Raw genomic sequence first — 13,470 nt, 5'->3', positions numbered from 1 at the left:
GACTGCATGGACTGTAGCCTACCAGGCGCCTCCGTCCATGGGATTTTCCAGGCAAGAACACTGGAGTGGGTTGCTATTTCCTTCTCCAGGAGATCTTCCCAGCCCAGGGACTAAACCTGGAGCTTCCCTTGTGGCTCAGCTGGTAAAGAATCCGCCTGCAATGCGGGAGACCTGGGTTTGATCCCTGGGTTGGGAAGATCCCCTGGAGACAGAAAGGCTACCTACTCCAGTATTCTGGCCTGCAGAATTCCATGGATTGTATAGTCCATGGGGTCTCAGAGTCGGACACGACTGAGCAACTTTCACTTCACTTCACTCCCACATTGTAGATAGACGCTTTACCGTCTGGGAAATCCATATAGGTACCTTATTCCCCTTCTGACAGTGTATATACACATATTTATTATTCATCCTTTTAACAAAACCATTAGTATCATTGTTGGAAAGAACTGAATTTAAAATAGGTTCTCTGACTTATGTAGAAAATTCCCAGAAGATAATTTTCTGTCATAGTGTAGAAAGCTTCTGCTCTCGCATCTCTGCATTGTTGGCAAGAAGTCAGTTGTGTCTCTGCCTGATGACTTCTCTGGAACTCTTCCTTTAACTCTTGCATCCTTCAATTCTCTCAAATAGGGGTGCCTATTAGGTTAGTATTGAGAAAGATTAACATGGATCTTTGTTGGGTGAGCAACAGGGTTTAAGATCATCTGTGTTGTTTACAAAGATAAGTGATTTTGGTTTCCCCACAGCTTTCCCAGACAGCAGCCAGCATTGATAACAGGGTCCCCACTCCATCCTCAGTGGCCAGCGCCGAAACCAACTCCCAGCAGCCAGGCCCCGAGGTGCCACTGCTGGAGATGAAGGCTGAGATCAAGACTGAGGACACAGAGCCCGATGCTGGGGAGCCCAAGGGAGAGCCCGGGGCTGCGGTAGGTGCCTTTCCTGGACATGGGTGGATGTGCTGCACACGGAGGCGCCAACACGTGTCGTGTTTCACTACCCCACTCAGTTATGGTTCACGTGCGGAAGAGATTAGAAACAGATTGGTTGTTTATTTTTAGATATTAGGTATGGGTTTATTTTTATTTTGCCAGAAGTGAAGAGCACTGGCTTATATTTTAAATGTTTAAATCATCCAACAACTCTTTCATTGCTGTTCCCCATTCATTTATAATTCTCCAGAGGCAGGCTGCTCACGGGGTGTGTTCTTTTACTAATTAACCTGTGGCAGAAGTTGAAAACTGGCAGACCGTGGGCTGAACTCAGCCTATAAATGTATTTTGTTTGGCCCACACAGTATTTTTAAAATGGGAAATTACAAATAATACTCTAGACTTCTGGCTTTTCTTGAAAAATGAGGAGCTTTGCCAGCACTGTGTGGCAGCAGAGCCGTCTGGGTGGGAGCGCCGGCATGTCGCTCAGGCGGGTCACGGCCGCTCCAGTTTGCGGAGTGCCCCCCTGCTCCCCACTGCCTCCCTCCACGCTTCCTGCTGTTCTCGTGGGCTTCATCTGCCAGGCCTCTGAGCAGTTGGACTTTCCATCCTTCCCGCAGTTTTCGAGGGAATTCTTGTTCCAAACTAGAAATACACGTAAAACTACTGAAGAGGTAGTGGTATATGCAGTGTGTGTGTTTAAGCCTATAAGGCACTGGCACTGTGTTAAAGTGACTCCCAGGCATTCGACCTCTCCTTGTGGGAGAGAGAGAGTGATCGATGTAGCTCTGACTCGGGGAGGTTTTAACAAGCCTGTAGAGACTTTAAGGGCCTTCCGATAAGGCTGGGTGATAACAAAAGTCTCTCATAGTCATGTATCTGTGTCTGTGACTCTGTTTTTCCCAAGATGATGGAGGAGGACTTACAAGGATCTTCTCAAGTTAAAGAAGAAACAGACCCAACAGAGCAGAAGTCAGAACCAATGGAAGTGGATGAAAAGAAAACTGAAGTGAAGGTCGAAGCTAAAGAGGAAGAAGAGGGCAGCACCAATGGCACAGCCTCTCAGTCCACGTCCCCTTCGCAGCCTCGCAAGAAAAGTAGGTCGTGTTCTCGGGGACTTACGTGGCGCTGCTTTTCCGTCATGTTAGGAGTGCATTATGTGGATGCAAAGCTAAAGCAAAAAAAGAATTCCATCCCTTCCTGTTGCCCTTCTTACTGGCCATTCCCCAGTTTTAGAAATGGTGACAGCTGGACTCGAGGGCACCAGCCCACAGGGTCTGTGCTAGGGCTCTGAGGGGCAGCCCACACCCAGCCTCTCCAAGGTTGGTGCTGGCTTTACTGGGCATGCCGTGGACACCCACTGATGGGCTCCAGTGATAAGGTGACCAGGAGCTTGATGCTGGAGAGTTACTACCATGGCAACACATGGGCCGTTAAGTTTGTAGGTTTCTGCTGGTGCAGATGGAACTGAACCCAGAGTCAGGGGCTGGGAGCAGTGACCAGTGACCAGTGCAGCGGGAGGAGGGCGGCAGAGAAGGGGAACGCTGGAGTTCTGAGTAAGCAGGCTGCGCCAGGCTCACGGTGGAGGTCAGATAGGATCCATCTGAGATGTGTCCAAAGTAGCGAGGAGGAAACAGTGTCAGAAAATTGTCAGGTGACAGAAATGTGAGACAAGGCTCGGTGGTTCAGGGGTGCAGGTGATGCGTTTAGGAATGATGGCAGAAAAACTCAGAGGCTGATGCTGTACAGTCCTGCTGCCCTGGGACCCTGGGGATCACAGAGGACAGTAAGCCTCGGGCTTGTGGTCTCAGACCTCTTTACACTCCTAAAAATTGACCATCGCAGAGAAGTTATTGTTTGTATGGATCATCTATCACTTCTACTCTGCTGGATGTCTTTTTAAACATGTATTTAAAAGCGAATCTGTTTCATGGCATCCATAAGTAACACACTTCTGTGAAAAATAACTTCCACAACAATAATAACTGGAATGGTGACATTGTTTTTCACAGTTTTGTTTCTCGGAGAATTAAGTGAACACAGCTGGACTCTCATAGCTACCTGTCCCTTCACTGTTGTATTCTGTTGTTTGAAGGACATGGAGAAAATCCAGCCCCACTCAGATAAGTAGCTGATAGACAAGAGTATTTTAACATTTAATAGCCTTTTCAGGTACTTGTAGATAATTCTTTCTTGATACTACACCAAAATTCAACAAGTAGAAGCTTCTTAAAGGCTGGTTGCAGTGTGAAGTCTGAATCCATAGCCCGGAATTTCTCGTGCTCTACAGTGTTTCTGTCTTGTACTCAGACTGGCTCTTTTGCCATTGTATGCCTTTTTTTTTTAAAGCATGATCCTTTGGTCATTTGGGAATTTGGCTCATCTTCCAAATGTTGGCATACTTTATTATGTGATATTTTTAAAAAATCACATTTATTAATATCACTGTGACTCACTTTAAAAAGTCTTGTAAACTTTGACAAGCTGTCAAGCTTGTGTAGCAGATACAAGTTATTCAGAAATTCTAATTTTTTGATGAAAGTCCAGATTTTATCATTGGTAGCAAATAGCATCAGTTGTCCTGGAAGTAACTGGTGTACTTTGTTCATTTTTGAGAAAATGTCTGTCGAGTATCCAGATCTGAGTAACCATAGCTTGTCTGTCAGCCATTCTCTCTAGTTTTGTGTGTTTGTGAGAAATTGCAGTTACTTCAGCTCTTAGCTCAGCATTTAGACGAGTGCTTTCTCTGAAGACGACGACTGCCTGCAGCAGAAATGCTTTCTGACAGCTTCTCCGTTTGTCACGCAGAATAAAAGAATATGTAGCCAAGGGCTGAGACTTAATGAAAGTAAGGCTTTTTGCTCCTTCATCAAGGACATTTGTTAAGTGCAGATGGCATTTAACCTGTGTATGCAAGACAGCCCTGAAGAGCTCGTGGCCACTGAGTCAAGTTTGGAGCTGCAGCCTGGTCATGTTGCCGCGCTGGTGTCCACGGTGTTCCCTGTTGCTCTTGCCCTTTCTGTGCGTATGTCAACACACAGTGCAAAAAGCGAATGATGACTTAGTGTTACCGGGAAAATCATTTTGCATCATGAATTGGATTTCACACACCCTAGAAAACCCCTCAGACAGTGCTAGAACTTTCTGCAATGATGGAAGTGCCATATGTCTCCCCTCTCTGTAACCACCTCTGCCTCTGAGGTGGAACCAGTTGTGTGTGGCTCCTCAGCACTTGAAGTGTGACAGGTGTGCCTGAGGAAGTGGGTTTTTTACTTTAATATTAATTCATTTCCATTCAGGTAGCCGCACAGGCTGGTGCGGTCCCCATAGACAGCATGGGGATCCCCAAGTCATCCGTGGGCCATGCTGTGGACACTGCTGATGTGGCCCCTCTGGTTGTCTGGAGGTTTCAAGCCAGAGAAGTGGAGTGACTTGCTCATGGGACACCGCACTGGTCGGTGGCAGGAACTTGTTTCAAGTACAGCTCCTGACTGCTACCTCCACTCATTTGGAGTCTTGTCACATCAACGTAGTTGTTAAAGACAGGAGTTAGAAATGACTTTTCCTTGCCATAGGTTTTAAATGTTCAGTGAATGAATGAGCAGTCGTCCAGAGTGAGACACGTGTAAGCGCCGTAAGAGATCAACTCCGGAAGCCCAGCAGGTCTGGGGCAGTGCGTCGGCAAACCGTCCGGGCTGCCAGGGAGGGCGTGTTTTGGACTGTGTACGTCGTTGGGTTTTTGTGGCAGCTGCCGGTGCCTGCCTTGTGCGGGGAAGGCAGCCACAGACACACATGCACAGATGAGCATGGCTGTGTTCCGATAAAGCTTTCTTTTGGAAGACTAAACAGTGATTTTGTGTAATTCACATATCGTGAAATATTATTCTTTTTTTCCCTAACCATTAAAAAACTTAAAAACTATTCTCAGTTCCCAGGCCCATACAAAGGCAGGCAGCTGGCCAGATTTAGCCTGTGGGTCATGGTTTGCTGACCCCTGATTTAGAAGAATGAAGAAGCTATTGATTAACTAAAGAATTGTTTTCTTATAAAGAGTTATTCAAAGAAAACCAAGCTCTGTAAAAGCAGCCTGGAAGAAAAAGGGTTAGCTGAGGGCAGGGTTTGCCTGTGTTTCACAGCTCCACGGGGTACACCTGCTCTGGACATGGCTTTGCGCCTGCAGGGGAATGTCTCTACTGGGTGACCCCGGTGCTCACTGACCGCCAGGCGATCTGCAGCGCAGGGGGCCAATCAGGACACCTGGGCAGTCCCTGCTCTGGTGGCAGTAAGCCCTCTAGAAACTTCCCAACCAGTGCCTGTTTCTCTCGTTGTACTCAATACAATTTTTACGGTATTTTAGTCTGATTTATAAATTTACAACTTACCATGCATCCGTTCTAGAAAATACTTTCAAAATCCGAAAAACTATAAAGTGGAAACCTCCTATCACTTAGGACCTGAGCCATCAGAACCCGTCGCAGTATTTGCCTCTCTCTGATGATTGGGCTGTGCACTGGAGTGTGTACTAGCGAGGGTCTTAAGACACTCACTGCCTTCACAGTTCCCGCACCCTTGCAGTTCACGAGGGGCTTGTGTGAATGAATGGCAGCCAGTGTTTATGCTTACGTCGGTGACACCACGAAGTGTAGTAGGAAGTGAGTGGGCCTGGAGCTTGGAAACGTGGTTATTGATTGCTACATGTGCAAGGCGGCAATAGAGAACTTTTGGGGAGAATGCATATTTTTGTAGCTTCCTTATGTTGTACGTTTGTTGGTGAGGTTGTAACAAAACCATCTGTCTCAGGTGGTCTGAGTTTACTTCCGCCCAGGACAGAGAAGTTTCTTCTGAGGAGAAAAGGCCCATTCTGGTGAAAACGGCTCTGTTTCCACACATTTGATCGGTGAGGCAGCTTTGGAAGTTAGGTTCAATTTTTTTCTGTTCCAGCAGAATTTGGCGTTGGAAATCTTTTGTTGAGCAAGCAGACGTCTCAGTGTGGTAGTTTTGCCTCATGATGTGGATGCAGTTTTAAAAACCCTAGTGTGACTATGTTCTCAGAACCCTTGCATGGTAGCTTGAGAAAGTGCTCACGGCCAGGGGGAAGGTGACTTGGGCCTTCTCAGAAGCACCCCAGCTTCCACTGAAAAGCTCTGCAGGAGGAGTCTGGGTGCCTTGTCAACAGTGTCGTTTCCTGTGTTTTCTAACTGCAGTCTTCAAGCCGGAGGAGTTGCGCCAGGCTCTGATGCCAACCCTGGAAGCTCTGTACCGACAGGATCCAGAGTCCTTACCTTTTCGGCAGCCTGTGGATCCCCAGCTCCTGGGAATTCCAGTAAGTGGATGTCGTGAAAACACTGTGGCTTTTCCAGTGTGCTTCAGGAGCATCCACGACACTTGCTTAATCTCTCTAAATTGAGTAGAGTAAGATTTTTTTCCCCTGAATGTAAAGAAATTAGTTCTTTGTCAAAATAGTAATGTACTTTTGTCTTACTAACTGAAATGTGTGTGTTCCCCCACCCCATTCCATTAAGCCCCAGGGTCATGGGGGGATGTGGGGAGATGGGGAAGCCCAGCCTGGGGCATGCAGCCTCTGTTGCCTTGCTTTACTTGTGGCTAAGACTTTGTCCACAAGAGTGAGTTTAAAGAATTGGTGGTGAAAGTCCCTTATAAACCACATGGGCCTCTCACTTTGGTATCCCTGGGTGCTCTTGCAAAGGCCGTGGTGAATAAATAGGTTCTATTTAGCCTTATTACTGTTTTTGTGTTTGTCTTAAGTTTCATTTTGCTTGCTAGGACCAAAAGTAAATCTCTAGAAAAACATACTGTCTGATAAATATGCTCACCGTTTTAATTCAGTCGATCAAAATCTTATTTTTAAAATCTGACACTAAAGGACATCTTTTATTAAATTATTCATTTAATCTTTTTTCTTTAAATTTGCTTTTGAAGTAATATGATCACACTTAGAAATAGTAACTACCATCATAGAGTAAAACCAGAAGAAGGTCAGGAGTTGCTCTCTTTTTGGTCACTCGTTAGGTTACACTGGTACTTCCTGCTGTTTTAAGGTAAAGCTGCCAGATAAGGCTTACATTTGGGGTTTGGGATCAGCTAGACTGAGACCCTTTTGTCTTTCAGGATTACTTTGACATTGTGAAGAATCCCATGGACCTTTCCACCATCAAGCGGAAGCTGGATACAGGGCAGTACCAGGAGCCCTGGCAGTATGTAGACGACGTCTGGCTCATGTTCAACAACGCCTGGCTCTATAATCGGAAGACATCCCGGGTCTACAAGTTCTGCAGCAAACTCGCAGAGGTCTTTGAGCAGGAGATTGACCCCGTCATGCAGTCCCTTGGATATTGCTGTGGACGCAAGGTACAGTTGGAACATTTTTGAATTCAGCCAAAGTGGATGTTATGAGGATATGATGGACTCAATACTTGGGCCACACCTGTATATTGAGAAGGACCCAGATGGAGTCCAGTCTATTGTAAAACAGTTGGTTGTCTGAAGCTAGAAGTGTTTATGGGTCAAAAGAATCATTAAAAGACTATTCAGTGTACTAACAACTAATTTACTAGCTAAATCTAGTTCTCCATATCAGACAGAGCATTACATGACAGTAAATGCATTTATTTTTAATATTTTCTCCTTTGTTTTTGCAGTATGAGTTTTCCCCACAGACTCTGTGCTGCTACGGGAAGCAGCTATGTACAATTCCTCGAGATGCTGCCTACTACAGCTATCAGAATAGGTAAGCACTGAGCAGTTTTCTGAATTACGGGACAAAAAGAAGCTCTTAGGGCAAGGCACACTCATCTGATTGCAGCTTGCTTACATTATTTCTTTCCTGAAGTTTCAGTGAAATAGGCTGCAGTTTACATTGCTTCTCTCTTCCCAGTCACTCAGTTAGGCCTAGGGTCTCTTAACTTGAAAGCATGCTTGTATAGTATAGAATTTCAACTCAAAGCTGCTTGCTGCACTCTTTGGATTAGGAACGTTCGTTAAGCCATAATGTCACCATATGAGAAAGAATTGGAGTTGAAGTTAACTCTAATAAAGGTTGATGGGCCTTTTTCAAGATACTAATAAAGTTGAAGCCTTGTATTTTATCAGTCTGACTGTAAATATTTGCCTAGGTAAATTGACCTGCACAGGCTGATGGAAAGACTTGTGTTTATGCTGATTCATTAAAGAATTGAGTTTATGAATGACTCCCTGTCAGGAGGTGGCCTTTTCAGGGCTTAGCGAGTGACAGGGATGCTTGAGAAATCTTGGTTCTTCTCTTGAAATGTGGAGATGGCCAAAGAGTAGATCTCTTGTCTTAAGTAGAAGGAGAATGAAAATAATTTTTGTTGTTGATCCCCTTACCTAAATATGGCTTCCTGGTTTGGGGACCTGTCTTGAAAATTAAGCTCCGAGGTATCCATGGCTCTAAGTATCCATAGCATGAGGGCATCCTGCCTTGAAACGGGTGGTATTTCTTGGTCATATTCAGTTACCTTGCCTCCATTTCATGAACTGACTACTGAATTCTTTATGTGACCAAGATGAAGCTTCATGCCTGTACTTTGTCTTTAGGTCGAGGTATTAAATGTCAGCTTTTGGGTCTGATGTTTGATTATTTTTATCTTGCTTGCTTGTAGTAATTGCGTATGTTCTAACACTTCAAAGAAGATAAGTACAAGGCTTTTTATTTACTCAAGGGTACGTGCAGAGGCCTGAATGATTTGGAAGTTATTTTTCTTCCAATTACATTTTTTAAAATTATTCTTTAAAAAAATATGTAGGGAATTCCCTGGCAGTCCAGTGGTTAGGATTCAGGGCTTTCACTGTGGTGGCCTAGGTTCAATCCTTGGTCAGGAAACTAAGGTCCTACAAGCCGCATGGCACAGCTGAAAAAAAAAAAAGGTTAAAATTTAAAAAATCTCACCATATTTAAGTTCATTAACAGCTCCCATCAAAATGCTGTTGGGGGAAAAAAAAAACTGTTGACCTAAAAACATCTTAAGACAAGATTTCTAAGCCTAGTCTGGCTCGCTTATCCCAGTGAGATGCTGGTTCCAGGAAAAGATGTGAGTCCCCAACAGGCATCTCTAGCAGAAGTGCTGCTGACACAGCTGTCCTGATGAAAATATTTCAACATTTGGAATTTAATTTCTCCTTTAGCATGCTCTTCTATCCCTGGAAGCATTTTAATACTGAAAGTTTGAAATGATATCATAGCCTTTGTAGTGGAGTCTCTCCCCAGTGTCAAGTGTTGCTTTGGGAGTTCTGGCCCCTCCTTTTACAGTTTTAGCCCAAAGACCTTTCGCATAGCCCAGAACCTGCCTGTTGATGGTGTGGGCACAGTAACACCCCCATTTGACACCCTTAGCTGTCAGTCTCCAATGAGACAATGAGTAGGAACTCACTTTGGGAACTGATAGGCGCCAGACAAAGCAAAGTCATGAAATCTTAAGGAAATAGGTTAAAATTAACTCTGAAAAATGCCCCCACTAATTAAGTCCAGAAGGAAAAGCAGACAGCAGAGTACTTACCACCATCTCTCCAGTTTGGGGCCTTTTCCTTGTGGGCTTCACTGTTCCTGGGTCCTTTGGCCCCCACCTTTGCTGAGTTGCACAGACTTTGGCCGTATTTAAGTGGAGAGCAGTTGTAGTTCAATAGGACAGGTAGCATCAGCATCTACTACTGCCCCCTCAGAGGGCGGTGTTGATGGAAGGATTCTTTTGAAAGTTTTGAAATGTCCAGTTAGATTTCTGTGTAGGATTTAATTTTACTGAACAAAAGTGATGTCTTTTCCTTAAGAGTAGAAACATAAATAAAGGAGTTCTTTTTACATAAAAGACATTTTAAGAGTGTGAGCATACCACTGCTCAGCTGAATCTCAAAAGGTGTGCTTCCTGGAATACGGAAATGGAAGCGACACTGTGTTGTGAATCTGAAAGCAGTGGTCTAGTTCTGTGATGGGCATTTCAACTGCTTCCATTTTTATTCTTAGCCTTGACTGTTAAAGAGAACGCTGTGGTGTTCTTTTGAATAATGTTTTGGCATTTATAGTTCTAAACTGTTGAGCACTTAGAATAGGAAATTCTATGAACCGTTTAAACAAGTGAAACTAATATATAAGCTAGTGTATGGTTACATTTTCACTTGTTGCCATACTTCGAAATATTTCAAGTAAGTCATGTTGGGAAAACCATTCTATAGATTTTTCCAGTTATTACTGATAGAGGAGAATAGATATCTATTATCCCAGTTATTTGTGTATACTTATATGGTACTTAAAACAATCTGCATTTGAAAATTTACTCCATACATTCAGCTACCCTTACCGACAAACTGTGCAGTGACACTTGCCAACTTCAGGTACCCAGATGCACATCGTCATCAGATCCTGTGAGGCATTTCTCCTTTACAGTTCCATATTCATCAGACTGCTTCCTTCATGTCAGGCAGAAGGTCATCTAGGCTCTTACGGCTGGAAAGAACCATTATGTATTTCCAGGGTGAATAAAGATGGGGCAGGCTGGCATTAACATCTGCCACCTGCTGATTCCCGAAGTGGCTCCTACCTGCTGGACCAGATGGGTGGCTATGCCCCCTCTGTGGGCTGTCGTCATCTCAGAAGGGTGCTCCAGGGAGGCCCAGGCCCTTCCCCCGTCCTCTCCCCATCCACCTGAGGAAGTTTGATTCTCCAGCATCTCCACCCTGGCTCTTGGACAGGCACTCTGTCCCTTCCAGTTTCTGACCCTGAGGTTCTTAGGGGTGGGAGTTAGTTATACGCAGACAGCGTAGGTTTCTACAGCCACCCGGGGGCTGCCATTCAGCCACCCATGCTCTGTTCTGGGCCAGTTTCCTCCAGTGGAAATTATGGGTTTATGATTCCTGTTCTGTAGATGTTGCTAGGTGTCATGTCCTGCTTGAATAAAAGCAGTGAGTTGTCCAGGATTTTAAAACCATTTAGACTCACGTGTAATTATTGTGGCAATTTCATTTCAAAATGTGTTCAATAGTCCTCTTCAAGCTAGCCCACAATAGCCGGATGTTTGCTCATAATGAATTGGAACACTCATTCATTTTAAAAGGGTCGCAGTTTGGCTTTGAAGAGATAACATTGTTGCATATTGTTCTGATTGCTGATTAATTGGTTTACAGTATCTATACTTTAATTCTTTCTTGCCAGTTAGGATCATGCCCTCCTACTCATGAAAATTCCTTTTATTACATGATTTCAAGGCTCTGTAAAAATATTTACAAAGTAGTGAATAGCCAGAATATTACTATAGTTCATTCAGGGAAAGAGATACGAGATACATAGTTTTTGAAAACAGCAGTGTTAGTCTATTTATTCCTGGTCAGTTTTTAATCTTGGCAGACTTTGTTAATTGAATTAGTTCTGAATAAACTGGTCCTAGCAGGAAACTCCCAGTTGCTACACACAGTGAATCTGTCATGTTCATCAACAGTCTGAAAAATTGGATAATTTGAAATGCGTGCATGCTAAAGTTTTATACTTTTAATTCACTGTATGTGTTTAGTCAGTGAAATATGGCAGACAGCAATGCTCACTCAATGTGTTTAATTAAGGTTAGGATTAGAACTTGTGGGGATCTGTTTTAGTGGTAATGGAGACAAACTGGCCAGGCAGTGGCCTGAACCTCAGTCATTTGTAGCTACACGTGTGTGTGCGTGTGCGCATGTGTGGCTGTGTGTGTGGCTGCAAGCTGCTACATCTCCTCCTGCCTGTGTGGTTCCGTGTGGCGCTCCAGTCTCGTCACAGTGTCTTTAACACTAATCCTCTTGGCATCTTGTAGATGTACTTTTGAGCACTAAAACCGCATCTTATTGTGCTGCCGTTGCTACCATATATTCATCCTTTTTGCTTGTGCAGTTCATCTCATTCGGCTTGTTTACTTCTGCGGTATTCCTCTGTGCCCATCTTGTTTTTTGCAGCATCACATGCATTTTTGTTGATTTCTCATTTGTGTCCTTTCCAAACATTTAATAGTTTTTATTTAAACTAATCTTATTTGGTACCTTGAGCCCAGGCTCTATGTTATAAGAAATTGGGGTGATGGATAATTTCTCAAATGCAGATTGTGCTTTAAAGATTAACTTTAAATTTGCTTAACTTGGATTGTTCCCAAGTCAGAGCAATCATTGAGTATCTCAGATCGATGAATGATTGGTTCCAGTACCAAAAAGTTTAAAGTCAAAGCATAGAATTGAATTTTAAGATTGTTCATGGATTTACATATATTGTATTGCTTATACAATATATCATAGTTTGTTCTCTGTATATTCTTACTGATAAATGGCTGGAAAGTCTTTGACCCCCGATTGCATTTCTGTTAAGTGTTTGTCTAGAGTATGGATTTGGTTTCATTTCTATTGTAACTCAATTAACTAAGTGAGTAACATGAGAAAAATAACAGGAGAAAATTAAAACCAGTTCTGGGTGCTCAGCATTTTCATACCTTTAAAGATCTGGCTTAATATCGGAAATAAAATCTATGAATTGCTGTCAAGCATAAATTTCCCATTTTGAAAAATAAAACTATTTCAGTTTAAATTGCTCTTTTAAGGACTTTTGTCAGACTGTTTTGTTCAAGGTAAATTTTTTCCATCTCAAACCCTGGAGTTACATTTGGTTTTCTCTAAGTAAGAACAAAATCCAAACTCCTAAATGTAGGCTCCTTGCAATTCTAGTATTACCAATTCCTTGAAAATATTTGCATTTTGGAGCTGAATGAGCCCGTTGTTAGTGATGATGGCCTGGGATGTATGCAATGAGACCGAATGCTAATCAATGCTTTGCCTTGGCTTTCTGCTCTGTGTTGTCTTGGTGTTTGCGTCTTACCTTTATGTCTGTGCTATTTGTTCCCTCCCCTGTTCTCTAATCCTGCCCTTCCCCACCTGCCCCTGTTCCTTTCATTGTCCTCACTGACCCATCAATCAACCAACAACGCCCCCCCTTCGTCGTGGTGATCTGCCCTGCTCTGATTGGTGGCTTCGTTGCTTGGGTGGCTGTGTGTTATGATGGACCAGTTCACCCAAGTATGGCCTTCTTGCTGACAGGTATCACTTCTGTGAGAAGTGTTTCACAGAGATCCAGGGGGAGAATGTTACCCTGGGTGACGACCCTTCACAACCCCAGACGTAAGTACCGTCCTGTCATTTCTCTTGGGGGTGACCCTGGATTGTTGTTTTCCTCTTGTCCACGACTAAAAGGGAAGCACCACTGCCGCTGTGACTTCTCTGTCGTGTATTTTTCATAGTAACTGTACCCACATTCATACTTTACAGTGTGGCTGAATCGCAGTGCCAGGCCCACGTCCTTCCCTCCACCCAGGACCTTGATGCTGTAGCCCCCGTTGAGTCCCAGGGCCTCTTGTAACCTTGCTCTATATCTCTTCTTCCAAAGCACTTACTTTTTCCCAGTGGCTGTCAACTTCTATTTGGGGGGATTGTAAAATTTCCTTTATATCTAAGAAACCAGATAATTCTAGTCACAGAACTGGCAGTAGCAAAAGTCAGTCTT

General features: G+C 43.8%; 1 protein-coding gene across 1 annotated transcript in view; it reads left to right on the top strand.

Annotated features, from left to right (window-relative positions):
- CREBBP (CREB binding protein) overlaps positions 1-13,470 on the top strand; it is a 120,846-nt gene that overhangs the window by 90,761 nt on the left and 16,615 nt on the right. The window contains exons 15-20 of the mRNA XM_027961580.3: positions 750-929; positions 1,840-2,029; positions 6,137-6,255; positions 7,062-7,301; positions 7,592-7,680; positions 13,008-13,088. Coding sequence (XP_027817381.1) covers positions 750-929; positions 1,840-2,029; positions 6,137-6,255; positions 7,062-7,301; positions 7,592-7,680; positions 13,008-13,088 — 899 coding nt within the window. The remainder of the gene's footprint in view (positions 1-749; positions 930-1,839; positions 2,030-6,136; positions 6,256-7,061; positions 7,302-7,591; positions 7,681-13,007; positions 13,089-13,470) is intronic.

Source organism: Ovis aries, chromosome 24 (genome assembly GCF_016772045.2).
Source record: "Ovis aries strain OAR_USU_Benz2616 breed Rambouillet chromosome 24, ARS-UI_Ramb_v3.0, whole genome shotgun sequence".
Lineage (NCBI taxonomy): Eukaryota > Metazoa > Chordata > Mammalia > Artiodactyla > Bovidae > Ovis > Ovis aries.
This window is presented reverse-complemented; position numbering and strand designations above follow the sequence as displayed.